At 42.7% G+C, this 27,324-nt stretch overlaps 2 protein-coding genes across 3 annotated transcripts in view; one reads left to right on the forward strand and one right to left on the reverse strand.

Moving 5' to 3' along the window:
- The window catches only part of LOC146625289 (uncharacterized), a 68,450-nt gene that overhangs the window by 15,911 nt on the left and 25,215 nt on the right, over nucleotides 1–27,324 (forward strand). The window contains exons 3-4 of one of the 2 annotated variants that reach the window (XM_085362743.1): nucleotides 5,718–6,314; nucleotides 7,180–7,758. In XM_085362743.1, coding sequence (XP_085218869.1) covers nucleotides 5,718–6,314; nucleotides 7,180–7,758 — 1,176 coding nt within the window. Of the gene's footprint in view, nucleotides 1–5,717; nucleotides 6,315–7,179; nucleotides 7,759–27,324 lie in introns of those variants that run through there. The other variant, XM_085362742.1, reaches the window with a different exon arrangement.
- LOC146625290 (zinc finger BED domain-containing protein 4-like) lies at nucleotides 17,549–19,260 on the reverse strand. Its single transcript, XM_085363223.1, has 3 exons — nucleotides 19,113–19,260; nucleotides 18,802–18,917; nucleotides 17,549–18,185 (listed from the first exon to the last, which is right to left on the reverse strand). The coding sequence occupies exons 1-3, from the start codon at nucleotides 19,258–19,260 to the stop codon at nucleotides 17,553–17,555; spliced, it is 897 nt and encodes a 298-aa protein (XP_085219349.1). The 3' UTR covers nucleotides 17,549–17,552.

Here is a 27,324-nt window from a genome sequence, read left to right on the forward strand (position 1 = left end):
AAGGTGAATCAAATGGACCATTACGGCAAGGCTGGGATGGTCAGTTTGGTAAAGTAAATCCGTTGGGCATCTTTCTTTGCCTTTAGACAACAATTCTGATGGCAAAAGAGCCAAACGGGACAGGCCAAAAAAAAAAAGAAGAAATTTCAGACCTACCATTTATCAGCTCAAACATCCAACGACATGAATGCTTTAAAAGCATCAACATCAGCTCTTCTCTGACAGCATGGTGGGAGTTTCTAAAAATGACAGAGTCTTCATTAATCCCATGCAAACGTACACCTATCTGGAACAATCCGGACATATTACAAAACAATAATATGATAAACTTTCCAGATTGGAGTTGCAAAGGAATTAAATACTTGGAACATATATTGGAAGGAACAGACTTTATTTCGTTTGACAGACACAATATGGGATCAACAAGAAACAATTTTTGGAATATCAACAAATTAAACCCATAGTAAAAAATACATTTAATCCCAGTGAAGCTGAATTACAAACACCACCAAGTGTGGTACAATTTATTTATTTTTTAGTCTAAAACCCCCCAAATTATTGTCTAAAATATACAGAACACTTTCTAAAATAGATGAATCAATATCCCTTCCTATTGCAAAATGGGAAGCAGATTTATCGATCAGCTTAGCGTCAGGGTTTGGTCCTGCCTTCGCTATTGTGGTTGATATGGGGGTAGGGACGGCCTTAGGGCGTCTGGGGAGTTCCTAGGGATGTTTCCCTGGAGGGCCTAACCCGGGGGATGTGGCCATGACCTGGTTAGGGGCTCTGGTGGCTCTTAGATGGTGTTTTCCTTGTTGCTGCGTACAGCGGAGATGGGGGAGGGTCTGTGCTGGCGGATGTTGGTTACTGGCCTGGTAGCCTGGCTGCCCCTGGGTGGGTCCGGGATGGGCGTGGAGGCTTGGGGGTCTGGGGGTGCTCCGCCCCCGGTCTGGGGTGCTGGCTGGGCCTTGGGGGCTTGGGTCCTGGCTGTTGTGTCGCCGGAGCTGCGGGGGGGGGGTGCAGGGGGGGCTCAGTCCCAGTGCAGGGGACCTCTGGTGCATCGGCCCAACTAGGGGTCTCTCTAACTGGTGGGGAGGCTGTTATATCTTTGCAGGTGGTCTCCTCTCTACAGGAGCTCACTCTGCAGGTGGGGGGAGAGATATAGGAGAGGTGGAGAATGAACTCAACCTGGGTGTCTATTGTCTTGTGTAGTTTGGGAGATGATTGGATGATGGGGTGGGTGCAGTTTTCTCTGGGGTGGAGTCGGGTGCGCTCTCACGGACTCTGTGGGGCTGGGCGGTGCTGCTGCTGCGGGCCCCGGTCCGGATGGGCCTGGGCCCCCTTGCCCTGGTGGTTTCCAGAGTGTGTGGGTGCCTACTGGGGTCAGTGGGGGAGCTGGCCCCAGGGAGGGGCCGCTTGCCCCTCCCTTTCTTCCCTCCCTGTCCTCAGCTGCCTCCCTATTCCCGCTCTACCACACCCACCCGCACACGCAGGGCTTGGGGTGCAGGTTTGTCACCAGGGTGCAGGGGAGGCACTCCCCCTCTGTCCCCTTCTGGCCGCCTGTGCCTCAATTTTATTCTGCAACCTAGACACATTACTCACACTCTCACATAACACATACATATAGGGCCTTGGGGGTGGGCACGTTTTACAGCATCCAGAGGATGGTCGGTGTACTCCAACCCACCTCTGGCGCTGGTGCCCTACCCTCAATTTTAAATGCATTTAGACACTAAGGGTTTTCGGGAAGAGCCGTGCTGCTCTCTGAGAGGAAGCTAGTACCATGCTCGCCTGTGTTTTAAATGCACTTTAGAACAGCACACAGCAACACTACATATGAGCGGGCGTAGGGAGGTTCGGGGTCTTCACTCACCCCGGTTCTGTTAGCCGTCAGGGCTGGGGGGCTGGGAGGAGGTGCTGGCCCTCAGATTGGGGTATGGGATGCGGGGCCTCCCTGCTACTGCAGATAAGGAGGTGGTCCGCTTGCCTCCACCCCAGAGAGAAGCGTTACATCTCCTGGGTCTAGGTGCGGCTTGCACCTCTGGGGGCAGGGGTACCTGGACCTGGGATATAGAGTATGTCTGGGGAGTGTGACTGTCTGAGCAGTGTCTATTTGTGTCTGTCTACACGTTGGGTGAGTGCCGAGTATTTGGTTGTGTATATGGGGGTGGGAATGCACGTTTGTGTCCGCGTGCGCCTGTTCGTCTGTCTATATGTCAGGTTGGGTCTTAGACTCAGCCTCTCTGGGTACATCTCAGGCCCTGCAAAGTACGGAGGCCTATCTCCCCTCACCACACTCCCTGCTGGTGGCTGATGCCCTCAGACGTTGGTGTGTTGGTGGTTCTTGTCTCAGACCTCTGGCCTCTGGGCCTGAAGCTCAGTCCTCTTTGGCACAGCTGGCTGCCAGCAGAGCCCGCGGGCACGCCACTGCAACCCCTTGTGACCTCTCGTTTGGGGCTCTACTCAGCTCTTCCCAGGAGGGTGGCACGGTTCCCCCCCCTTTTGGTGGTCTTCCTCGGGTCCTCGTACTCTGGGGCCTCTGGATGTCTGGGGCCTGGATCTCCTCCATACCTGCTTCATGCCCTGGGGGACGGGGCTATGGCTCCCCACACTCCCTAGTAGATCGTTACATGGAGAAACCTTTGGAATACAAGCATGCTGATCCACACAGGTGTACACACGGATGTTCACAGACGCGGACTACACCTTTCTTGGCTGCTGCCTCAAAGCACATTGTGCGCTGTCTATCTTGCGTGCTGCACAATAGCGTTTAATATTTAGCATCTACTGTTATCTACTGCTAGCTAGTTTATTGTGATGGTGCTGTATTTATTATGTTGCTCTTTTTTTTTTTTTTTTTTTTTTTTTTGCTTTGTCTTCTGTTTTTTTTTCTCCATACAGGTGATCCAGGTGTTTTGTTTGTTTTTCTTTCTTTCTTCCCCCCTTTCTCACCGTCTCTTCTCCCCTCTGTTTTTCTTTCTCTCCCTCTCTTTCTTTCATTCTTTCTCCCTGTCCTATCCCCCAGTCATGTCTGTCCTGTTTGTAGCAACTGAAAATAAAATAAAATAAATACATAATTATAATAAAGGTCAATCAAATGGACCAATATGGCAAGGCCATGATGATCCGCTTGGTAAAATAAATCCACTTGGCATCTTTCTTGGCCTTAAGACAACAATTCTGATGGCTAAAGATCCAAACGGGACAAAAAAAAAAAAAAGCTGCACTTTCTTTTTGCCTTACAGTCTGATTTGTCAGAACTTTTCCGTTTTCTGGTAAGCTTTTCTTTGGCTGTCAGTTCTTCACCCTGACCTGTCTTATTTGGCTCAGCAGAACTAAAATATATATCCTGTTGCTTTTACACACGCACTCACATAACGCTCAGCGATTCGCTGCGCGATCAGCGTCTCACATGTTTAAGCTTGCTGCGGGAGATTTCACTTGTCATGTCTGCGTAGTAAGCTAATGATTGATAAGACGATGTCAGAGGAATTGGTGCGCAAATTATCGTCACTCACCAATCAGTGCTGTCGCTCTCTATACACAGTTCGCCCGATAGCAAAGTGAAAGCAAAAAACAAGCGAAAATTCAAACGCAATTTCAATATGTCACATATTGACAGTGGCTCATCGATGCCAATGACATAATTACCCAGCTACATTTCCGAAGGAATGCAAAAGCATTGATATATATTTTTCCTTCCTATGATAGCCCAACGGGCAGGGCAGAGATAGATTTTGGTAGCCCGACTGGAAAAATCGCTAGCCCCGGGACTTCGGGCTAGCAATTTTGCCCTGATCAGTCACGTCTAAAACTCTCATACTCCCAACCTGTTATATGACTCTGTATTTTATTATATATACAATCACTTCACTAAATAGTTTGTCTCAGATTGTTTTGCAGCATCTTTCAATATATGAAAAAACATAATGTCATATGTAAAGACTCAATATCTGATTTCAACACATTAGGACTTGCATGTAAGCTTTACATTTCCAGTTTATTAAATCCACTGTGTACAAATGTACAACAATGTACAACTGAATTAACATTGAGTTGATCAAATCCCACTGAGCAGTCCTTCCCTTTAAATCTAACCTCTCTTCTTCCTCTCCTGTCCTGTGTGTCTTATCTTTCTCCATCTCTGAGTGAAGTTAGCTCTCTTTCTTTTCTCTCCCTGTGATGTACAGCAGCTGGACCTTTAGCCAGCAACACACTGTGAGACAAACTGCACACAACAGGCTAGCTAGGTACTGAAGTACTGTGACTGCAACTTTTGAGCACCTGCATTTGTTTAGTGCTGTGCAAGAAGGGGGGGGGGGGGGGGGGGGGAACCAGCCCATTTTAACCCCTGGCTATGGCACACAGTTTTGCCTCTTTCATGTTCATCTTAGCTTTCATGTGTTACTGTTTAGGCTCAAATCGGTTTAATGTTTGATGCCTGCAGTGATGAAATAACTCCCCGCAAATGCCTTAAACCAAAAGTAAAAAGTCTGTTTTGTAAATGTAAGTTGTAGAAAATACAGATATATTTTTAATGTAGGGAGTAAAAGTAAAAAATTCCTCAGGTTACAATCAGACTCTGATGTTCTCCTTCACTGAACCAAGCTAGCAGTTGTGCAACGGATCACGGTTGATCCATAATCCGAACCGATCCCACTCCACGTTTCGGCACGCACGTGATCCGAACATTCGAAAAAGAAGGAAAAAAAGTATGTGTATGGTGCACATGGTCAGTCTGTCAAGTGATAATCATGGCCAGTGCTAGCGGTCCAAGTGGAGGAGCAGAGGAGTTTGCAGCATTTAAGCAGCCCTTTGCTGCCCAGTCCGACCGGGCTAAAGCTATTACAAAAGCTACTGGTGTGTTTAGCTGCAGACGGGAGGCCGTTTTCCGTTGGGCAAAACAAGGGGTTTAAACTATGATGAACGTGCTTGAGCCAAATAATAATATCCCGTTGCGCGTCCACTTCAGTGACAAGATCATATCCAGGCAGGTATGAGTAGGAAAAGTTTAAAGTTATGGCTGAACTGTCCCAGTCATCTTCTGTTGCCCTAACTACAAATGGGTGGACCTCCAGGTCAACGAACAGCTACGTGACCGTGACCGCTCATTATATCACAGCGGAGTGTTAGATACAAAGCCCTGTACTGCCCTATATTGCACCTTAATATGTTTTTATATAATTGCGTGGAATGAGTCTTGAGTTGAATGTTTTTAATAGGCAAAAATATACTTAAATAAGTTAATAAGTAAATGTAAAAATTTTGTCTTTCTTTTCCTCTTTTGCTGATCCGAAAATTGATCCGATCCGTGACTTAAAACCATGATTCGATACTAACCATGAGATTGTTGATCCGTTGCACCACTATAAAAATATCTAATAGGAAACAGCAATGTGAAATATAAAAAAGTATAGACCTGGTAAACATTTATTACTTTTCTGAGTGTGTTAGCATGCTAGTCTTAATATTTGTGTACAGCAGGAGGGATGGGCATAATTTTAGAGTGTTTGAACAGTCATTAATTATTTTTAACACCAGTTTGGATGTAATGTGGTAGAACTACCAGCAGGTGGGGATAAGAGACCTTTAAGGTGTTTGGTGCCACACTCCACCTTCAGGTTTAAAACTAGTGTTAATGGAGGGAGTTTGAAGGTTGAGTTTGTTCCACGACTGCATTTCACTCACTGCCTCTGTTTGTATCTCTGTCACTGCAGGACCAACATGGAGCGAGAAGTCAGCGCTCTCAGGAGGCCGACAAACCTCACAGAAGAAAGGGAGAGAAAACATACAGCTGTGATGATTGTGGGAAGGAGTTTACTGTGAAGGCTGAACTAAATCGTCATCAGGTCATCCACACTGGAGAGAGACCGTTCAGCTGTGACTTGTGTGGAAAGTCTTTTTCCTGGGAGCGTTCCCTAAAACAACATCAACTCATCCACAGTGGAGTTAAAGCGTACAGCTGTGATCAGTGTGGCAGAGCTTTTACTCACAGTAGCAGCTTACAGAAGCATCTAGTGACCCACTCTGGAATTAAGGCATACAGCTGTGAGATTTGTGGAAAAACTTTCAGCCACATAAGGAGCCGAAATACACACCTAAACATTCACACCAGACACGTTGTGTACTGCTGTGAACAGTGTGATAAACAGTTTATAACGGGCACACAGTTACAACGCCACATGTTTACTCACACTGTGGAGAGACCTTATAAATGTGACCTGTGTGAGAAGACTTTTAAAGCTCCACGTTACCTGAGGCAACACCAACAGATCCACACCAGAAAGAGACTCTACAAGTGCAGTTACTGTGAGGTATGTATTTATATTGTTATCTTGTCATTTTAGCCTGACTGTTTGGAACAACTCTGCTCATTAAACTGTGTTAGCATGTTAGCAATTCTACTGCATGGAAAAGCAGCTCTGAGTGATTATTCAGATTTTCATTTCAGTTATGATTTTTGTTTACACGATCATGAAAAAGTAAAAGTGGTGAAAATTTATATGATGCTGTTATTTAATGTTCAGGCAGTTTCCTGGTATATCATGATATTGTTATTATTTCAGCATAAATGGCCTTTTGTTTACAGAGCCTGATTCCTCTGTTAGGAGCACATGTAATAAAATAAAACACAATGAAAATAAGCTCAAAACCAAAACATTCTGTAATCTTCTCTTATGGTTAACAAAGTTGTATCGTTACGTAATGGTATTGTAATATTGTAGCAGTAGTATCATTGCTTGTTTTTAACTTTAGTACTTTTAGACATTAGTGTTAAAATACTAATTTAATGTTATAATTGCAGTGTCATGGGGGTAGTAGTGTTTGTGTTGTGTCCATTCAGCTGAGTGTTATAACTGCACAGTTACAGTATTATTAATGCAGTAATAAATGAGTATTACTACAGTGTTACATTAGTAGTTTAGCACTGTGTTGGTACCCTGCAAATATTAGCAAAGTAGTACTTTAGTGTAACTCAGATGTTACTGTAACATGAAATAAGTATTACTGTAGTATTATGATGGTAGTATTGTAGTTATTGCAGCCCAGTAAACTGAGTGTGTTAACTGAAACAGTAAAATGTAATTGGACGTCTGCAGAGATGCTCTTTATTTCAGGCGATGTTCAGGATAAAAATGTTGAAGGAATGACTTACACTGTCTTTGTGTCTTTGTTTAGAAGCAGAGCGACACAGATGGATCCAGTTCTCAACCCTGTCATCACTGTGGTGGTGGGAAAGACTTTCATTGTGACCTTTGTGGAAAAACTTTCAGTTGGCAAGCCGCCCTAAAAATACATCAACGTAGACACACTGGAGACAAACTGAAATACTGCAAAGAATGTGGGAGAAGCTTCACCACATCACATCACTTAAAACGTCATGAACTCATTCACAGTGGGGTTAAAAAGCACCTCTGTGAACAGTGTGGGTCATCTTTCATCACTGCAGTCACCCTTAAAAGACACAAACGAGTCCACACAGGAGAGAAACCATACAAGTGCAGACATTGTGAAAAAAGCTTCTCACATTCAAGTAGTCGTAACAAGCATGAACGTGCACACATGGAAGGAAACTACAGCTGTGACCAGTGTGACAAGAGCTTCAGGAATCTCAGTTCATACTCCGAACACAAACGATCCCACGTTACTAATAAACTGTTTCACTGTTACCAATGTGCCAAAACATTTACTAAATTATCTGCTCTGTGCAAACATCAGCGTGATCACTCAGGGCTGAAATCACTCCCATCACAGTGAATCTGAAAAGACAGAAAGAACCTCTACTGGTTTCAGGGTCAGACTCAAAATCCTTGAGATCAGGCTCCACAGAGCTCCACATCTCATTCAACCTGACACGTGTTCCTACAGCTTCTTTGGTGTTTCGCAACCACCTAAGAAACACCAACTGAAGGCAGAGCCGAAGAAAAAAAAACTGGTTCCAAACTGCCGTGGCTTAAAGCTAACAATGAGTGCACTGAAATGTGGTGCAAGTCATTGCTAATAAACAAGCTAGCTGAGAAGAAATGTCCATATTTATATTCTGAGGATATTATTATTTTAGCGGCTAGGAGTAAATGTCAGATGTGCATATCATTCACGTGAAGGGGGCACGGATCGTGCAGAGCATCACACCATCAGCTGGGAGTTAGGAGCCAAATTGCAGTCTGCCGATTTTTGGGGGATGCTTTCCGATGGATCTGTTGACATCACAAAAGTTGAGCAGGAAATCATTTACATTGTGTCTGTGTGACTGATTAAACTGGGTGCTGACCGCACCGCATAGGGGTGGACTTGTGAGACTTCTTGAGGACACAGGCTTGGATGACTGGACAACAAAGTTGGTCGCTGCGTGCACAAACGAGGCTGCTATCAACGTGGGTATGTCCAATGGCGTTGTGCCAAAACTCCGGCAACTTGCTACAGTTGGAGACTCCCTTGTGCACATTCTCTGCACAGCACACACACTGGGAGCTTTCTTAAATTCAGATGATCACAAGGATCCTTACTGTGAGACATTTAATCGCTGTGTGGTCAAGCTGATGCTCCAAAAAAAAAAAGTGGAACAAAAAAAAATGCTACACTGAAGAAGCTGTGTGAAGAAAATGGGATCCCCTTTGTAAAACTGGGTAAGTCTCATAATACATGGAGGCATGAAGACCACCTGCCAGCCATTATAATGCAACTGGCTTCGAGAGTGACTTGTAGCATATCTGAAAAAGATCGTTTTCAATGCGTACTAAAAACCATCCTGGTACTCACCTGAGTAGCTCACTAAAAAAGTTATGTGCACCCCTGGTTAGAGTCTGACAGCTGCTGGTAAGAATGACCTGCAGTAACGCTCCTTCCTACACTGTGGGTGTAAAAGTACTGCTGAACGAGCTGCTCAGTGCTTGTACCGTCTCATGCAGAGGTGGGAGGTGTTGTCCATGATGGATGTGAGCTTAGACCAGCGGTCCGTCATTTGTTTCATACCAGGTCGCGAGAGTTTAGGCTCGGGCATGAAATTTATGGTTTTCAGAGTTTTTAATCATCAACTCTGTTCCCCTGCGACTTCTCCCGTGTGTTCTGAATAAATGTCAAATATTTACGTGTTACCATAGCGACCAGAGAGCATTAAGAGGCAGAGAGGAGGATGTTAATCTGTTGTTGGCCCATTTTCAGAAGGAGGCTTCTAATAACGTTAGTGAATACAGGTTTATTGTTGTATTTACAAAATACCACAGTTTTTGTCTTGGTCATATCATTTTATTCTGTTGTATTTATCTGCAACACCTTAAATGCTGGTCTGAGAAAATGTTTTAACATTAAAAAGGTCTGTGGTGCAAAAAAGGTTGGGGACCGCTAGCTTAATACATGATAGACACCAAATAAACAACAAACTCAAAACGCTGGGTCAAATGACCCAGAACCATGACAAGGACATCTATATTGTCTATATCTATACATAGTGTTGCAATGCTATGAAGGAACTGCAGTGTTTGGAGGAGTTAAACATGCCAGCTAACATTAAAATTCTGATTCAAAAGTTTCCATTTAAACTGAGAGAAAAATGAAATAGGATCTTCAAGAGGACTGGCCAAAGAGCATGTTTCCCAGATTTTGGATAACAAATGGAGTTTCAGCTGTGCAAAGGGTCATAGCAAAATGTTTATTCTGTAAACTGTATGGAGGAAAACCCAGCCAACAGTACAGCGTAGTATTGTAAAACGGTATGTAGTAGTGCTCACTTGCATGACAAGCAGGGCCGTGCACCTTGAAGGGATTACTTTTTAGATACTGACTCATGTTTAATGCAACATCACAAAGTTATTGCTTGTCATGAAGTGAAAACCAGCTCTCCCTCCAGGACTATTTGACCAAAAAAAGACTTTTTACTTCTAGAAGAAGGTGGGAACAAATCCAGTACATTTCAGACCTCTCTGGAAACTGTGGATTTGAGAATATTTACCATTGCTACAAGAATGACAGAAATGGATAAAAAGTTGTTTTGTGCCTGGAGATGTTGTCATGGTTAGATCCCAATGTAAAAACCTCAAGGGTCTTGGGTATTCTGAAAAATTATAACAACCTTTGCAGATAAGAAAGGTCTGGTACGTGTAGTTCGTCTTCACACAAAAACAAACGTGATTGAAAAACCTGTAACAAAAATTACTTTTGTTATGTGAAGCTACAAACTGATGAACTAGGTTACTGGAAGAAGGATGTATGAATGAAACATGGTCTGCCCTCTTATGCATATTGTATGAATGTATCATGACTTATTATGGCTCCTTTAAGTTAAAAACCACTCCTGCATGTTTTAGTAATAAAATCTTTCATTAGCTTCATAAATCGTAACACTGCTCATTTTAAGTGTTTTTCATTTAGGGCTCCAACAGCTGGATATTAACCCTTTAAAGCCGGTCGGGGCATGCTCCGAAAACGTCGAAGCACTTTTGCAAATATGCGATATCTTGATAAACCGAGCAGATATTTGATGTTTACACAGCTAAGTTTATTTTCTGACCCAGAAAGATTAGTATGAGTAAATTTAAAACTTAGTAGTGGCCGCTATTGTTGGAAACTGGAGTTTGGCTGGGCCGCGCTATGAATTCTGGGATATGGTAAGCCACGAAGGACACACCCGACCCATCCTTCGAATTCGGAGAAAAGGAGGACGCATTTGTCGGCTGCATTCGGAGGAGTCTGCGAATTTGGACAGCCTTCGGCGCGTCGCTGTGACGTAATCGGTCTACAAATGCGGCCTCAGGAGGATGCAGCCCATGAATTTGGTTTTTAAAAGTTATGTTTGACTTTGTGACTTTCTGCATCGTTTCTGGGATGCTTAGGACTCATATTGCACTGCTGGAAATAGTTTATTTTGATGCACCTGCTGTTTTTTTTTGCAAATTTTCATTATAATATTTATTTTTGTTTTTCCTGCAGTATATAAAAATTGGTGTATTTTAAAAATAAAACTATGAAGACACTTAAAATAAATTTCCTGTGGTGGGAAATAGGGCTGGGCAATGTGGCCTAAAATTCATATCGCGATATAATTTGAAGCATGTGCGGTAACGATATATATCACGATATATTCTTTTCTTCTGTATAACGTATTTTCCACACTATAAGGCACACTTAAAATCCTTTAATTTTCTCAAAAATCGAAAGTGTGCCTTATGTATGAATTCTGGTTGTGCTTACTGACCTCGAACTGATTTGGGCGTGCAGAAATCTGTTAAAAATGTTTTAGTACAACTTTGGTAAGCCGCATTTCTTGCTTGATGGATTGTCAGAGCATTATGGCTGCCGTAGTGACGAGCTTTGCGGAGTAATCTGGGTCCAAAACTCCGTCAACTTCAGGTCCCAAAGTCAAACGAACACTAAGAGTTAAAAACGGTCTAAATTCTTTGATCTTTAATTAAATCATCAGCATTGCTGCTTTATCGGGTGTAACAATTAAGTTTTACATCCATGCATCCATGAAAACAGAATTTATTAAATTTAACGGAGTTAGAAGTTAACAGGAAGTTAGCTCGCTAGTTTACACCTAAACATGACATACCATGTTCTGACTGAGAGATGTTTGAAACTAATTAAAACATACAGCTCTGCTACCACTTCCAACATAAATGAAGACAGAAAACTACACAGCAGTGGCGTTTGTAGGGTTACTGAAGTTGGAATACCTGGAATATAATGCTGTGCTACGTGATTGCTAGCGACACAGCCATGTTAGCATAACATTAGCACAGTGAAGCTGGAGGATGAACGCCAACTTTTTTTCCACTCATTAAGGCTACGTCCACACATACCCGAGTATTTTTGAAAACGCAGATTTTTCTATGCGTTTGCACCTTTCATCCACACGTAAACAGCGTTTTTAAAAACTCCGTCCAGCGTGGATATTTTTGAAAACTGTAATTAATTTTTAATTAAATTTTTTTAATTAATTTTTTGTAATTACTATGCACTTAATGCATACATATTATTAAAATTTGGGCTATAATGGTTATATTGATGTATATCAACTTGAAATGCTCCCAAAAATGGCACTACACAGGTTCTATGCTAGGTGTTAAAGGGTTAAACTCATAATCAACATAAGCAGCTGTTTGTTTTTATTAGTGTTTTTCACTATGTTGACAAAACACAACATAACGTACTTAATATAACCATGTTCTAAAAAGCTTCCAGTTAATCCAAAATGCTGGAGTTAGAGTCCTGACAGCAGACAAATCATCTTTCTACCTTGTTAGCTTCTCTTCACTGGCTCCATGTTAAATCTAGAATTGAATATAAAGTCCTGAATAATCAGGCCCCATCATTTCTTAAAGACCTTATACTGTAGTACCGTATGATTGCAACAGAGCACGTCGCTCTCAGACTGCAGTCGTACTTTTGGTTATTAGTTTTGAAAACTAGAATGAGAGCAGAGCCGTCAGATATCAGGCCTCTCTCCTGTTGAACCAGCTTCCAGTTTGGATTTGGGAAACAGACTCTTCTCTCTGCTTTTTCTTACCACCTTCACAAAGTGTTTGCTCATAGGGGGTCGTCTGTTTGTTGAGGTTTACTGCAGCGGTGCAAACTCAAATAGCTGATAATGAAGAAACAACAGGTTTCAAATATGTCCAGGTCTTAAAGTTTGTGTGTTCTGCTTAGCAGTAGAAAATCCACACAGAAAAAGGCTTGAATGCCATAAAAAGAAAAAAAATGCTTCCTTGAAAAGACTAAATTTATAGGTTAATATTGAATATTACATAAAATAAACTGTGTATGGAGTGTTTTTGAATGGGAGAGATACAGAAATAGTGACAGTCAGTGAGGCAGAATCTGTGGAGAGGTGAATTTAACAAAAACAAAGAAAGTGAGCCTTTATTATTGGCTGGACACAACGCTACACAGTAAGAAGCAAACAGGGAACTGAAGGAAAACCTAAACTGCAAACAGCTAAACAAAGGATCAAGTGAAACACGGAGAACATAGCAAAAACCTGACAATCGGGAAGGAGGAGCACAAGACAAACACTAAGGAGGAAATGCAGAGTGAAACACGGGGATGACAAACAGACGATCCGACGTGGAGCAGAAGGAAACGCACAGCAAATATACACAAAGAGGACAACGAGAGGATGGAGAACAGGTGGGAACACAGCTTTAATTAAATAGATGTGACGAGGCGGGGAGCAGAGCTGAAGACATGACACAAGACACAGACTGTCAAAGTAAAACAGGAAATACAAGACAGACACAGAGACGCAGTCTCAACACTGAGAAATGGTAACATGAGGTGAGGAAGAGAACAGAAACCAGGAACAATAAATATAACAGAAAACCAGAATTTGAAGAACAGAATTAACCCAACAACACAAAACACAGGGACACAGACCCAGGGGTCCGTTCTTCGTACCTCACTAAGTAAGTTAGCTGGATTTGATTGTTGACGATTTCGCGTGATCTTGGATCGTTCGGTTCCCCGAAGCTCATCCGGGACTTGCTGTCATAGCAACAGAGCCGTAAGCGTAAACCTGCTCGGGAGCAGGTTTACTTTATGTAAACAGGATTAGATCGCGGCCACTCAAGTATGTCCGCTTCATTTATACGAAAGCAACAGCGATATTCCACCACTGTTTCACCATAAATAAATATTATCAATGTAACTAAAGATAATGCAGCACTTGATCCATTTATTGATTTCACACAGATACATACAGGTCACTTCCTAAAAAAGGGAAATGTACTATTAACATTCTATTACATGTATGTGATTATTACAGATGTAATTCATATTTCAGAGCAGTAATTGCAAATTACTTCGTGTAATCAAGATGAGAGACCACGGCTATAAAAGCGAAGGTGGATTTGGGAAGTCTGTCGCAGCCATGTCCTGTCCGTATACGCGAGCCACCCATTGCGGAAGGTGCAAGATTGATAAGGAGAGTTTTCAGAATTCAGCGTATATTACGGGATAGACAGGATCCTTTAGCTCAGCGCGACAGTGTGCTCATAGAGAGATATCGATTTTCCCGTGAGGGTATTATTTACTTAGCATCGTTTTAATTAAACTGTGAAACTCCTGAAATCCCTCAATCAAGAGTTCTTGCTCTGCTGCCGAAAAATACTGAGCGCGCTCCTTCGACATTTTCGACGACCAATCAAAGGGTTGCCGATCAATGTTTCTACTATCGATGCGTAGCCCCTGTTAAGCCACCCAGTGATCTCACATTACTTCATCCAGCTGTACTAATCGTCAACAACAGGTGTGTTCGGAGAACCGGAATAGCGAGCTCAGAGTTGGTGCGATGATTTGATCTTGGATGTAATAAGCGAGGTACGAAGAACGGACCCCAGGAGCAGCAACTAGTAACTCGTAGGTTTCTTTGTGTCTTTTCAAATGCTGCCATCTCGAAAATGAATGTTTTGTGTGTATGTGTGTATATAATGCATAAGAAACTTAACTAAATAAACAACTTGACTAAAATATATTAAGAACAATTTTTTTCAGTCCATGTTTAGTAGCTGAAGATGGTTTCTGCAGTTCCTGCAGGAAGCAACATCTGCACATTTGTTCTCTAAAAGACGAACACAGTAACACACACAAACACAGAATTACTCCAAAATGTAGTTGAGGGAGGAACTACTGCAGTTTAGTAGCTAACAGGCTGACATCCACATCTATTCAAAGAATTCATAGTAAGCCTCATTTAATTAAAAACATCCAAAGTATTATCCTTCATATGTTAACCTGAAATACACCGTACCCTTTTGTTTGAGACAGATGTGTTATTGTTATTTTTTTTTTCATAGGCTAAATGTTTGCAATAGCAAACATGACACGTTTATGCTCATGTAAGAAGTGTGCCAACTGTTTAGTTCTACTGATGCAAATTCCTGAGTTTCTGGTGACATCCTAATCAGGAAAGAAAATCTAACCTGACACGTTGCCAACACATAAGCAGCTAAAACATTTACTCTTAGTGAAAAGAGTGAAAGAGTAGCAGATGCCATGTCTGCATTTTCATAGGACACAGAGGTCTGATTCTGGCCTGTGTGATTGTATTTCTTATTACAGGATGAACAATGGAAGGTATTCAATGACCAGTGGAGGTGAAATAAGCAGAGAACAGTTCATGGTGCTTATTGGTGAAACCTCTCAGTTCAGAGTGCGTGGGCACGGAGGCAGAAACATTCCTGCACACTTGCGTAATGACAGCTACATGTAAGCACGCTTTCTTAGAAAACTAGGTGGCAAACATCAGGCAGCAGTACTTGTTCTACAACCAGCTGATAGAGTTCACTGTAAACCCAGAACTGCTGTCTCAACTCAGGCTGTATAGTTTTTCTTTACATGTCATCATTTAAATGCTCTTATCATTTCCCATAATGCCGAGGCTTTGAGAACTTGCAAATGACACATTAGAGTTTTCATTTGATGCACTGAAATGTGGAGCTGAAATATTCTGATGTTCTCCACTGGAGAAATGTTGGTTTCTTATGAGCACAGCACTTCAGTCGGTCATGGTGCAGTGTGGTACCAGTAGTGTTCTTGGTGACTGCCAAGCATTTCCAACAGATAAAAACCGTCCTTATACCCATTCAAACTAATTCATGTCAGAAAAGTTTCTGTTTTCAGTTTGTGCAATAAGCTACAAAAACTTTTTCTGTAATCTTGCACATTTTTCCCCACTTTGGTTCAGAGTCATGCTGACAGCAGCTTTTTCTTCATCATGTAGAAAAACAGTTAAATATGTAACTTCTTTACACTGATGGAAAATGAGTTTGACACCCCTGCTTCACACTGTTCATAGAGAGCTGCTCTGTGTTTTCACATGATCTAAATATTTATCAAAGACAGATTTATAATATGTGATGTATAACTGTGTGTTATAGGGAAAACAAGGTTGAGTCTGGAGAGAAATAACAGAGTAACAGAGATTAATGAAATATTACACAGACATAAAGAATCATATTTTTAAAATCAGTCACTCCTGTTAAAGATATTATTAGAATATGTTTACAAATCTCTAAATGACATTTACCCTGCAATAATTTCTTATATCCAGGTTCTTCCTCTTTGCTGTCATCCTCCTCGCAGCGCAGGTTTGCAGCTGCTGAAACTAAACGCAGCTCCCTGAAAGGCACAGCCAATCACATTGGCCATATTTGTCACATGACGTAGGACTCCAGTAGAGAATTATTTATTTATTTAGAACTAATTTAACTCTTTCTGCACCACTCGCTGAATGAGAAGCTGACAGATCGTTTTTTTTTTCTTACTATCGGGTTTGAATATTGGTGGGGACACGTCCCTTCCGTCCATGCCAAATCGACGCCCTTGATCCAAAGACCAAAAGTCAAGATGCTCGTCAAACTTAAAAAAAAAAAAAGTACGTTCTAAATGAAGCTTCAGACGTCACTAATCACGTGACTCTGGCCAAACGAATCAAGCCTCGACACGGTGCTTCTGACGCAGCGTGTTGAGTTTTCTGACACACGCACCGGAGCGTCAGCTTCAAGCGGACCATCACTATCTCTCACATCTAAAGGTAAGTGTCAAGGTAACTTTGAACTGAGATCAGTCAAACTCGAGTTTTTCGAAGTTTTCTGTTGCTCTCTGTGAGAGGAGACCGTTAAAGGCGGGGCTCTCCAGAGTGTAGCAAAACAGGAAACAGCAGCTGGGTGTGTGTAAGTGTGCAAACGAATAGTTTAGAAATGTAAGTGAGCCACAAGTAGTGATGGGCAGATGAAGCCTCATGAAGCACTGAAGCTTTTCATCCAATTGGTTCACCCCAACGCGAAGTTTCTTGAAGCTTCATTTGCTCTAGCAGGACACCTACTGGACGTAAAAATATTAGTTGGCATGAATTTGAAGAGTGTGGCATTTTGCACACAGCCTGTAAATGTCAACAACAAAAGGAGTGTGTATACTGTGTATATTTATGCTGGCAGTATGGAAAATGATTATTTGGAAATGCCTAAAATGGAAATGATCATATGCTGTGAGGTGAGGTGTGGACAGTGGTTGTGCTTTTGTAACATTGAGGCAAGGACAGTGATTAGTGTTTAGGGGACACATCATTGGTTTTTATTTAAAAACAACAGTTTCTCCACTGTGGCAGGTCGTAGGCGATTTCTTTCTTTGGACAATATTTCCCCTGCCTTTGAAAACACTCGCTCACAGGGCACAGATGAGGCAGGGGTACACAGGTATGTCAGTGCTAACTTATATAAGTGAGGGTAGACATATTTCTGTCTCTCCTAGTATTTAAGGGGGTCCTCCAGCCTTCCAATATTTGGCTCCATCAGGTACCGTTGGACCTCAATATTTGCGTCTGCTGTCACATTTTGTGTCTGTGTCTGCCTGACACTCTCATCCAGGCGACGCCGCAGGTTGTTACCTAAACAAGAAGGAGAGTCTTATGAGATACTACCAATTCAATTTTCAATTCAATGTTATGTCTATAGTGCCAAATAACAACAACAGTCGCCTCAAGGCGCATTATATTGTACAGTAGATCATACAATAATAGATACAGTGGAAAACCCAACATTCAGTTTATATAAATGCAACTAAAATGCAATAACAATGGTACCGTGGGAAACAGCCTCAACAGATTGTGACGTTGATGGCTGTGGTGGTGGTGTGGAGGAAGAGGTGGTGGAGGCCCTCATTACAGAAGCACATTCTGCTTTCAGTCTTTTTTCTGCTTTGCTAGCTCTTGCAGGGCTGAGAAACCCGAGTTTTCTGAACCTTGGGTCCAGCAGTGTCGCAAGGAACATAATGCTCATGGTCTGTATTTTATCTAGCTTCTCTCTCAATAGCATCCTAAGCTTCTGAGCCAGGGAAGATCCAATGGATGGTGGTTTTTCCATTTGTTCATTGAGGCAATGATCCAGCGTAGTGAGCAAAGGTATGACCTTTGACCCAGACACCCTTTTTTCCTGAGAGAGCTCAGTGGTTGCATCGTTAAATGGTGCTAGGACAACCAGACACTCTGAAATTATACCAAATTCCTCAGATGACATAGGTGGGATGTCTGTTGTGAGACTTGCCAAAGCAGCACCTACTGGCTCCCTTTGCTCGAAAAGTCTTTGCAGCATATTGTAAGTGCTGTTCCAGCGGGTTTCCACCTCCTGTAGTAGTTTGTGTTGAGGCTGCCTTAGTTGTTCCTGCACAACTGAAAGCCTCTCCTTACAAAATACAATTTAAAAAAGCATACATTAGATTGTCAAGGGAGCAGAACTATACTGTCGTGGTTCGAATTTTGAGGAAGAGACATACGACTGAAAAGTCCATAGTGGGTCAATAAATTATTTTATTAAAGCACACAGTAGTACAGTGTGGGAAGAGCCGGACTTCGACTTCCCTGCTCGTTGCAGAAAGCTTTATAGTCATTATGACGTCAGAAGAATTCCCATATCTCCTTCTATGTTCAAAACACCCCACTTCCCAGAATTGAACCCAGATGTTTCCACTCATGCTTCCTGGGAACCTAACCAATTGTGTATACAGTGTGTGTATTTTGTGTAATTGTGGGATCAGGCTAAAAAGAGTTCAAATGTCCTTATGTGAACTGCTGCAGCTGAGCCTTCTGGAGGTCCAGCTATTCTGGTGGTTTCTAACTGATCTATTTAAATGTTAATTCAAATGATACATGATAATATTTAATGATAAAGTGATACAAACTAATGAAGTAATGATGAAATAATGACAGTGCATGTAAATGATATCACAGTGAGATTTAAAATAAGATGTTTTTCTCGACAATACACATAAGTAGCATTAAAGAAACTGTAATTAAGCCACTTAAGAACATACCTTTGCAGAGGTACTGCTCCTGAAATATCCCATGATCTTCCTGGACTTGGCTTGGATGTCAGAGAGCTCAGGGGTCTGGTCAAGGGCCTTCTTCACCACTAAGTTCAGGGTGTGAGCTATGCATATGGCATGTTTAAGTCTTAGCTCCCTTGCACAAGCCCCCATATTGGCAGCCCCATCTGTTACTAGGCATGTGACTTTGTCAGTAATTGCCCATTCTGCCATGAGTGAGCCTTTCACCTGTGCAATGTTTTCTGCAGTGTGTGCATTAGGAAAATATTACACTCCTAAAACAACGGTGTTTAATGTGCTGGACTCATCAGCAAAATGGCAGGTGACTGCAAGATAGGCCTCTGTGTTGATGGAGGTCCACATATCTGATGTCAGACTCACAGCTGCTGCCTTCTCAACGCTGGCCTTAGCTTTCTCCTTCATCTCCTGGTACCTGGCCTCCACCATGACTTTCAGGGCCTAAAGGAAAGTAAAAACATTTTGTTCTAAAGTACGACGTGGCTGTGAAGCAGTGTGTAGTGTAGCTACACACTGAGGCTTTGAGCCTCAGTCCTGCCTGTTCACATTTTACTCTGTAGAAACGAAATCTTCACTGCTTTTATGACCTTTTTAGTGGGGAGAACATAGCTAGGATTTAATGACTTAACAAATCTTTTGAATCCTTTGTCCTCCACAATGCTAAATGGCTGGGAGTCCTCAATCACCGTGCTAACCAGGTCTTCATCTATTTGAGATTGTTCTCCTGAGGAAAGACAATAAAAACAAAGCACAAATATAAATATCACACACGTCACTTATTGCATTGTATGATATTGTTATATCATTTAGTAACATTACTGCATGCTATATTATCATGGCATTTGATGGCTCATCTGGTCTTGCTCCACAATCGGTGTCCCCCTTATTCTCATGCAAAGCTCTGTAGTGCCTAAGCATGGATGAGGTGTTGTTGTTATATCCCAGCTCCCTGGCACATAGCAAACACTTCACCTTGTACAAAAGTAAAGCTGCTTAACATAAATTGTATTGCACCATCAGTATTATGAAAATACATCTTCTGTAGAAATTTACATACCTTGTTGGGAGATATAAGCTCAAAATGTTCCCACACAGGGGAGGACATCCTCCTCTTCTTAGCTGGCTCCATTCTCTCCTGACTTTCTCTCCTCACTCTCCTAAACCTCCAAACTGTCTCCAAACTCTCACTAACCGCAACTCTCCATCAAACACCCACATTTTTGAATGAAGTCTGAGGGGTTTATATCGCTGTCATATCTCGCAGCAAAGTTCGAACCACTTCATGAACCAGTCACGTGGTACAGCCGGGCAGCGAGGCTTCGGACGTCATCATTTTTAGCTCCTCCCATAAACGAAGCAAGCCTCGATGCACGCTTCGCGGAAACGCCCCCTCCATTACTCGACACACGCTTCGAAGCCTCGATACAGAAGGTCACATCACTAGCCACAAGTATAGAAAGGTCAAGTTCCGTGAGTTGTTTTTCTCACCACTGATCACGCGCTCAACACTACACATACTTGCATCACACACAGGGCTGGACTGGGACAAAAAATCGACCCGGGCATTTTGACTAGAGACCGGCCCACCAAAAATGTGACGTCATTCAGGGGTAAAACCGCAAAGGATTCTGGGAACTTGTGGCAAGAGGTACTAGCGCATGCAGGCTTTCAATTGAACTCAGTTACACAGCGATAAAAAGAAACACAAAAATGGCAAGACGCTGTTGTATTATTAACTGCAATAGCCGGTGTTGTGCCAAAAACTGATTGCTCGTATTTGAATTGCTATAAGTAACTTGTTGAGCTATAATATGTGAAACATGTCAAATGCATCCCTCATGGATGACATAAAATCTTCTCTCCATCTCCATCTCTCTCTGCTGCTCTTCTGTCTCCTCTGTCACAGACTTCTCCACTTTCGATGATAAATCAGCCTGGTGCAACATGTAAGGATTGGCACAATTTGTTAAGATTTTGAGGAGTTTGAGAAACTAACCTTAAGCATAAAATAAAATTTACTATCAGTAACTTCATAGCACCCGCCCAGCAGTATATAAACTCCGTCATGCTAGCTAGTACGCAGTACCAGTTATTCTAAGCAACTGTAAAAAGTCAGCACAATGAAAACAAACTACAACTAAACTTGGTTTATATCTGACACAGATAGACAGCAGGTCATAACTTCTTACCTGAAGTTCAGTTCCTCTGCCACTATGACCGGCGGCCGCCTCGGGTCTCTCCTCCTCTTGCCTCCCCTTTCCCTTATCCGGTGTTGGGGAGTAACGGAATACATGTACCGCCGTTACGTATTTAAAATACAAAATATGAGTAACTGTATTCCGTTACAGTTACCGTTTAAAAAGGTGGTATTCAGAATACAGTTACTTTGTTGAAATAAATGGATTACACTGCGGTACTTTCCGGTTTCATTTTGTCGCGTGTAACCCATATCAACTACTCCCTGTCACATGACCCACGTCAGCTGATTTGAGGTCCCTCTTCTGATTGGCTCCTCCCACGTCGCGGCAACTCTGAAAACCGGCTGTGGAGGGATACTTCCGGGTTCGACTCCTGCTGTGGCTGTGAGCTTATGGCATTTAGAACGGTGTTGGAAAACAAAGCGTTTTCTCCCCTCAATTCATCTTTAAACTTTAAACTCAGCGGTAAGTGTCCTTAATATCTTTCAACCTTTGGTTGTCAGTAACCAGCCGATCGTTTTCGCGATTAAAAAATGACTTTGTGCGGCAGCGCTCCCACCGCAAGCAGAACTCCGGTTCAAAAACCGCTGTTTTTGAACACTTTCTTTACTTAAGCATTTTTATGGGCTTACTTTGAAACAAAGTGCGATTGAATGATTATTGTTATGTGTTGCCTTGAATTCGGCTATGCTGTCTGTTAGACAGTTGTTTTCCTTTATTGTTGTTTTTGTATTGTTTGTAGCGAACGCTACTGGACTGTATAGATTAAGCTACGTAGCCAAGATGATTAATGATTTAACTGTTGTACATGGATTGATGATGATTTATGGTTTGCATTGTTACCTAGACATGCAGAAGAATATACTTGTTTACCGGTAAACTGAATCGAACTTGATGTGCTAATGGACATTTTTCTGACCTACAGGTCAGGTTTTTTTTCCCTCTTTGAATTGATCTTCTTCATATTGAAGTGGCGAGCCGGTAGGACCATTCTTTCTTTTCCCCCACTTAGCCGTCTTTGGATTACGGACATATTTCCCCCTTGTATGAAGCTGGACCCTAAGGAGGAATACCTTAAAAGTGAACTTTAAAAAGAAAAGGACCAAAAAAAGGACTCTTAGCAAAAGGACACTTGCACAGAAAAATCACAGCACTGATTTATTATTTAATTGTGGACATTTACGTTGTGTGTTGTGTTAATTATTTTGTTCCATTTCCCCTTTCCCCTATTTATTCAATATATTTTTGGTACAAGACATTGTAGTTTTTGGTCTCATCATTCACACCATCTGGGCTCCATAAAGAACTATTTCTTCTGCGCGTCAGTCAGTAAATTCATCCATTGACATAAACTAGTCCTTAAATAACTTAGCGTTACACGCGGGTCAGGACTGTTTGGGTTTTGTTTGACAGCTACGTTCTGTTGTTCCAGGGGGCAGGGTTACGGTTGCCATGGTTACAGGGCAACTCTCTCTCTCTCTCTTTCTGCGACTGTGTGTTTCCTGGGTGAGAGAGCGCCTTTTCGTTGTTGTTGTGCTAAGCTAACAGGCAGAATGCTACAAGCATAGCTCTAAAGAATGTAGCATCATGGGCAGTGTAGTCCGTGTTGCAGGGAGAATGGACTGCCATACACGTTATGGGTCTGTGAGCTCGAGGAGGGAGAAAAGGGGGAGTGGAAAGGTAGGAGTTGTCGTCGAGGAAAAACGGGAGCTGGAAGCATGTAAATATAATAATAACCACTTCAGCCAAGAAGAGTGCCTGACGAGCCCAGTTGTAAGTAAGCTATTAAGACTCAACTGTACACCGTGTTCGTGTTTTCCTCCGAAAACAATAAGTTCTGTTGGAGCAGCCTTTCAACGCCTCTCTCTGTCTCTCGCAAGAAAAGTTGAGCCACACAACAAAGTAAAGCTATTTTTCGGCTACGAGCCGACAGGGACCCCGCCGTATTAGTCAGAGGTCCCTTTACTACAGTTCGGAGTCGCGGACCTTCAGTAATAAATCACACAGCAATAGTACATTCACGTTGTTGTAAAAAGCATGATAATATATTAAGTAATCCAAAGTATTCAGAATACGTTACTGTCATTGAGTAACGTAACGGAATACGTTACAGAATACATTTTGGGGCATGTATTCTGTAATGGAATACATTTTAAAAGTAACCTTCCCAACACTGCCCTTATCCACCTGCTGGCCTCCACCACTTGCTGATGTTGCTAAATCTGTGAAAGCTATGCCATAGCTACCGCCAAACATTTCAGTTATTTTTACACATTTGGCAGCGTCTGCCTGAAGGCCTTGTTTCTTTTTGGCCCTAATTTTTTCTGCACCTCCTTTCCTTTTTTTGTTCTCCATTTCTTTAGTTCATCTATAAGATTGCTAAACAAGGGGGAGGGTGCATCCGACCTCCTCGGCTGTAATTGGTCCAGCCCAGAGTCGATCATGACCAATTGGCCAATCCAACACCTTTCATTATTTATACCCTTCCAAAAAAAAAAAAATCGATCGGCCCATAAAAACAAAAAATCGCCAGCAGCCCACCGGGCAAATTCCCGGTATAACCGATGGCCAGTCCAGCTATGATCACACGCGCGCTCTCAAGCATCAGTATTGTACAATTCTGGGCATCACGTGATTTGAGGGTGTTCCCATATAACACGTGTGTATGTGTATATTGGTGTGTCGGCCCACTGGGCATTTGAGTCTAATAACAGGCCTCAGTCTCTCCTGCTATACTGCTAAATTTTGTATCGGTGCTCAAACCTTTTGTGTTTGTTTCCAATAAGTTGCCCACCTCGGGAAGCAAAAATGTGTTCTTTTACTTGTCAGATGAACATATGAGACACTTTGACTCTTCAGTGCAGTGTGGAGCCTAACAAAGATCTGTTTTGTGTCCCAGGTGATCAGCAGGAGGAGAAGAGTCTGACGGAGAGCAGAGGAACATTTTCAGCTACTTGGACTCAGCTCAGCCACTACAGAGGAAACAATGAGCTCAACACAGAAGGTGACAGACAGAGCAGGGCGATATGACCAAAAATATTTATCACGATATACATTTGAAAATTTGCGATAATGATATAACTGACGCTATAATTGACACTAGACAAAATACTTTACAACTCCACAACTTTATTAAAAATCCCATCAATGTATTTTCACTTAAACAAACAGCTGTTTTTTTTTTTCTGTGTATTGAAGTTATATAAAAATTTAACAGTGCAAATGCAAATTCCTTGCTGACAGTTTAACCAAAAGGCATTTCCAGTGGAAATTGGCCGACATTTGCTCCGAGGAATTTGCATTTACACTGTTAATATTTTTGGTCATATCGCCCTGCTCTACGTTCATGTGTTACTGTTTAGGATTAAATTGGTTTGATGTTTGGTGCCTTTTTCTTAATGCAAAAAAATCCTCAGGTTACAATCAGACATTTTTCTTCACTGAACCTGTTGGGTCTAAACTTAGACCCCGCTGTCTCCAGGACTTATTCCCGTGAAAGGAAAAACAAGGCAACAGCGATCGATTTACTTGCAAGTGAGGCCTCGTCGGTATCTCAGAAAGGCACTTCAAATGTCATTAGCCCCCCCCCCCCCCCCCCGGACCTCGAGAAGCTGGGGAGGGGGACAAATAAATTCCTTTCACCACAGAGTTAAAACAATGTAGAGATGGTAGCATAAAAATGACAACATTTAACAATTCACTTTAACAGAGCCCAGCTGGTCATTTTACCAGCTCAGCTCTAATTCATATGACCAATAATATATGGTATAAACATCTAGATGATGGGAAAGTGGTATTCTTGGATAAATTTAGATCTTTTGATTGATAAACTAAAATGTTATTGATTTTCATCAGCTGCTCTGTGCTTGATGAAAGGTTGCCTCACTTCTCTATTCAGTTATCACAAACGATCTGCAATATGTCTTGGCTTAATCTTGGGTATGCCAATGATTCCACCATGTTTTATTCAGCCAGTGACAACTCTGAACTGATCAGCGTGTCACAACAAAATTTGCTGAATGTGTTTGACTGGATAAGTAAAAACAACATGATTTTAAATGTATCTAAATCCAAATCTATGTTAATTAGAAGCAGATTAGTCAACAGCCCACAACTAAGTCTGTCCATAGCCAGTGTTAGAACACGTCACCCAGATTAAACTACTCGGCATTACCATAAATCACCACCTTTCATGGTCTCAGCACATCGATTGTTTTTAAGAAAATAGGACAAGGCATAGCTATGGCTATGAAATGCTCTTTCTGTATCACTTCTTCAATTATGAAAGATGTCATTAATGCACTAGTAATGTCTCATCTGGAGTTGCACCTTAGAACACACATGCATCAACACTACAATGAACGGGTGGAGGGAGGTTTGGAGTCTTCTCTCACCCCCATTCTCTGCGGCCTGCTGGAGCGGGGGGGGCTAGGAGGAGTTGGCCGTCCGACTGCGGTCTGGAGTGTGGGGCCTCCCTGCTGCTGCGGAGTCGGGGCGGTCTGCCTCTCCCCACCGCAGGGAAAAGGGTAACACCACCTGGGTCTGGGTGCAGTTCCCCCCTCCAGGGGCAAGGGTACCTAGACCCGGTTCGTAGAGTACGCTTGGGGAGTGTGATCGTGTATACAGCGTCTCTTTATGTCTGTCTCCCCGTCGGTTGAGTGTGGAGTAAGTGCATATGAGAGCATGAGGGTGGGAATGGATGTTTGTATCTGTGTGTGCCTGTATGTCTGTGTCTATATGTCAGGTTTGGTATCAGACGCCACCTCTCTGGGGACATCTCAGGCCCTCCAAGGTTTGGAGGCCTATCTCCACCCACCACCACTTCCCCTGCCAGTGGCGGACTCCCTCAGGTGTCGGTGCGTTGGTGGTTCTTTGTGTCTGGGGGTGGGCGTCCGGGTACACACCGGCTCACTCCTTGGCGGCCGCTTATCGGGGCCTGGAGCCTGGGGCTCGCTCGGGCCACTTCGGAGGTGGGGTGCCCCCGGCCTCTCGGCCTGGGGCTCGGTCACTCAGGCACAGCTGGCTGCCGGCAGAGCTCACAAGCACGTCACTGCAACTCCCCCTGGCTTCTGCTCTGCGGCTGCTGAGTGAGCCCTCATCTGGGACTCTCCTCAGCTCTTACTGGGACAGTGGCGCGGCTGCCCCTCTGTGGGTCTTCCTTGGTCTCTTGTGTTCTGGGGGCCTCTGGATGTCTGGAGTTTTGATCTCCTCCATACCTGCTTGATACCATAGAGGACAGGGCTGTGGCTCCCCACACTCCCTAGCAGATCGTTACATGGAGAAACCTTTGGAATGCGAGCATGCTGATCCACACAGGTGTACACAGGTGTACACATGGGTATTCACAGACGCGGACTACAGTTTTCTTGGCTGCTGCCTCAAAGCACACTGTGCGCTGTCTATCTTGCGTGTTGCACAATATCGTTTATTATTTAGTAACTATTGATATCTACTGCTAGCTAGTTTATTGTGATGGTGCTTTTTTTAAAATTTATTATGTTGCTCTTTGTTGTTTGCTTTCTCTTCTGTTTTTTTTCTCCATACAGGTGACCCAGGTGTTTTGTTTTTTTTGTTTGTTTTTTTTTTTCTTTCTTCCCCCCCTTCTCACCGTCTCTTCTCCCGTTTGGTTTTCTTTCTCCCTGTCCTATCCCCCCAGTCATGTCTGTCCCGTTTGTAAGATAAGATAAGATAAGATAAGATAACCTTTATTAGTCCCACACGTGGGAAATTTGTTTTGTCACAGCAGGAAGTGGACAGTGCAAAAGTTATGAGGCAAAAATTAGAATACAATAAGAATAAATACAGTACACAACTGTACAGAATAGAATAAAATAAAATACTATATACAGTAGAATAAAATAAAATAAATATACAATAAGATAAAAATAGAATACAAATACAAATACTATATACAACTGAGTAAAAATACAACGATGACAGAAAGGATTATTGCACTTAGTATTATTGCACATGTATGGATGTGTGTGCTTGATCAGTTAAAGTCTTTATTATGGAGTCTGACAGCAGTGGGGAGGAAAGACCTGCGAAATCTCTCCGTCCCACACCGTGGGTGCCGCAGTCTCCCACTGAAGGAGCTGCTCAGTGCTGTCACAGTCTGCTGCATGGGGTGGGAGATGTTGTCCATCAGGGATGAAAGCTTAGCCGCCGTTCTCCTGTCACTCACCACCTCCACTGGGTCCAGAGGGCATCCTAGAACAGAGCTGGCCAACTGAAAATAAAATAAATGTATAATTATAATAAAGGTCAATCAAATGGACCAATATGGCAAGGCCAT

The sequence above is a fragment of the Diplotaxodon limnothrissa genome, linkage group LG9, assembly GCF_057381915.1.
Source record: "Diplotaxodon limnothrissa isolate DT_005_m linkage group LG9, D_limnothrissa_male_GT1.1, whole genome shotgun sequence".
NCBI lineage: Eukaryota > Metazoa > Chordata > Actinopteri > Cichliformes > Cichlidae > Diplotaxodon > Diplotaxodon limnothrissa.

What these genes read in the sequence shown, in the direction of transcription:
- LOC146625290 (XM_085363223.1), bottom strand. Translation starts at nt 19,260, where the DNA reads ATGGTGGAGGCCAGGTACCAGGAGATGAAGGAGAAAGCTAAGGCCAGC. An exon ending in CCATTTTGCTGATGAGTCCA is followed by an intron (nt 18,918 to 19,112) that starts GCACATTAAACA and finishes CCATATGCATAG; the next exon opens with CTCACACCCTGAACTTAGTG. An exon ending in GGAGCAGTACCTCTGCAAAG is followed by an intron (nt 18,186 to 18,801) that starts GTATGTTCTTAA and finishes CTTTTTTAAATT; the next exon opens with GTATTTTGTAAGGAGAGGCT.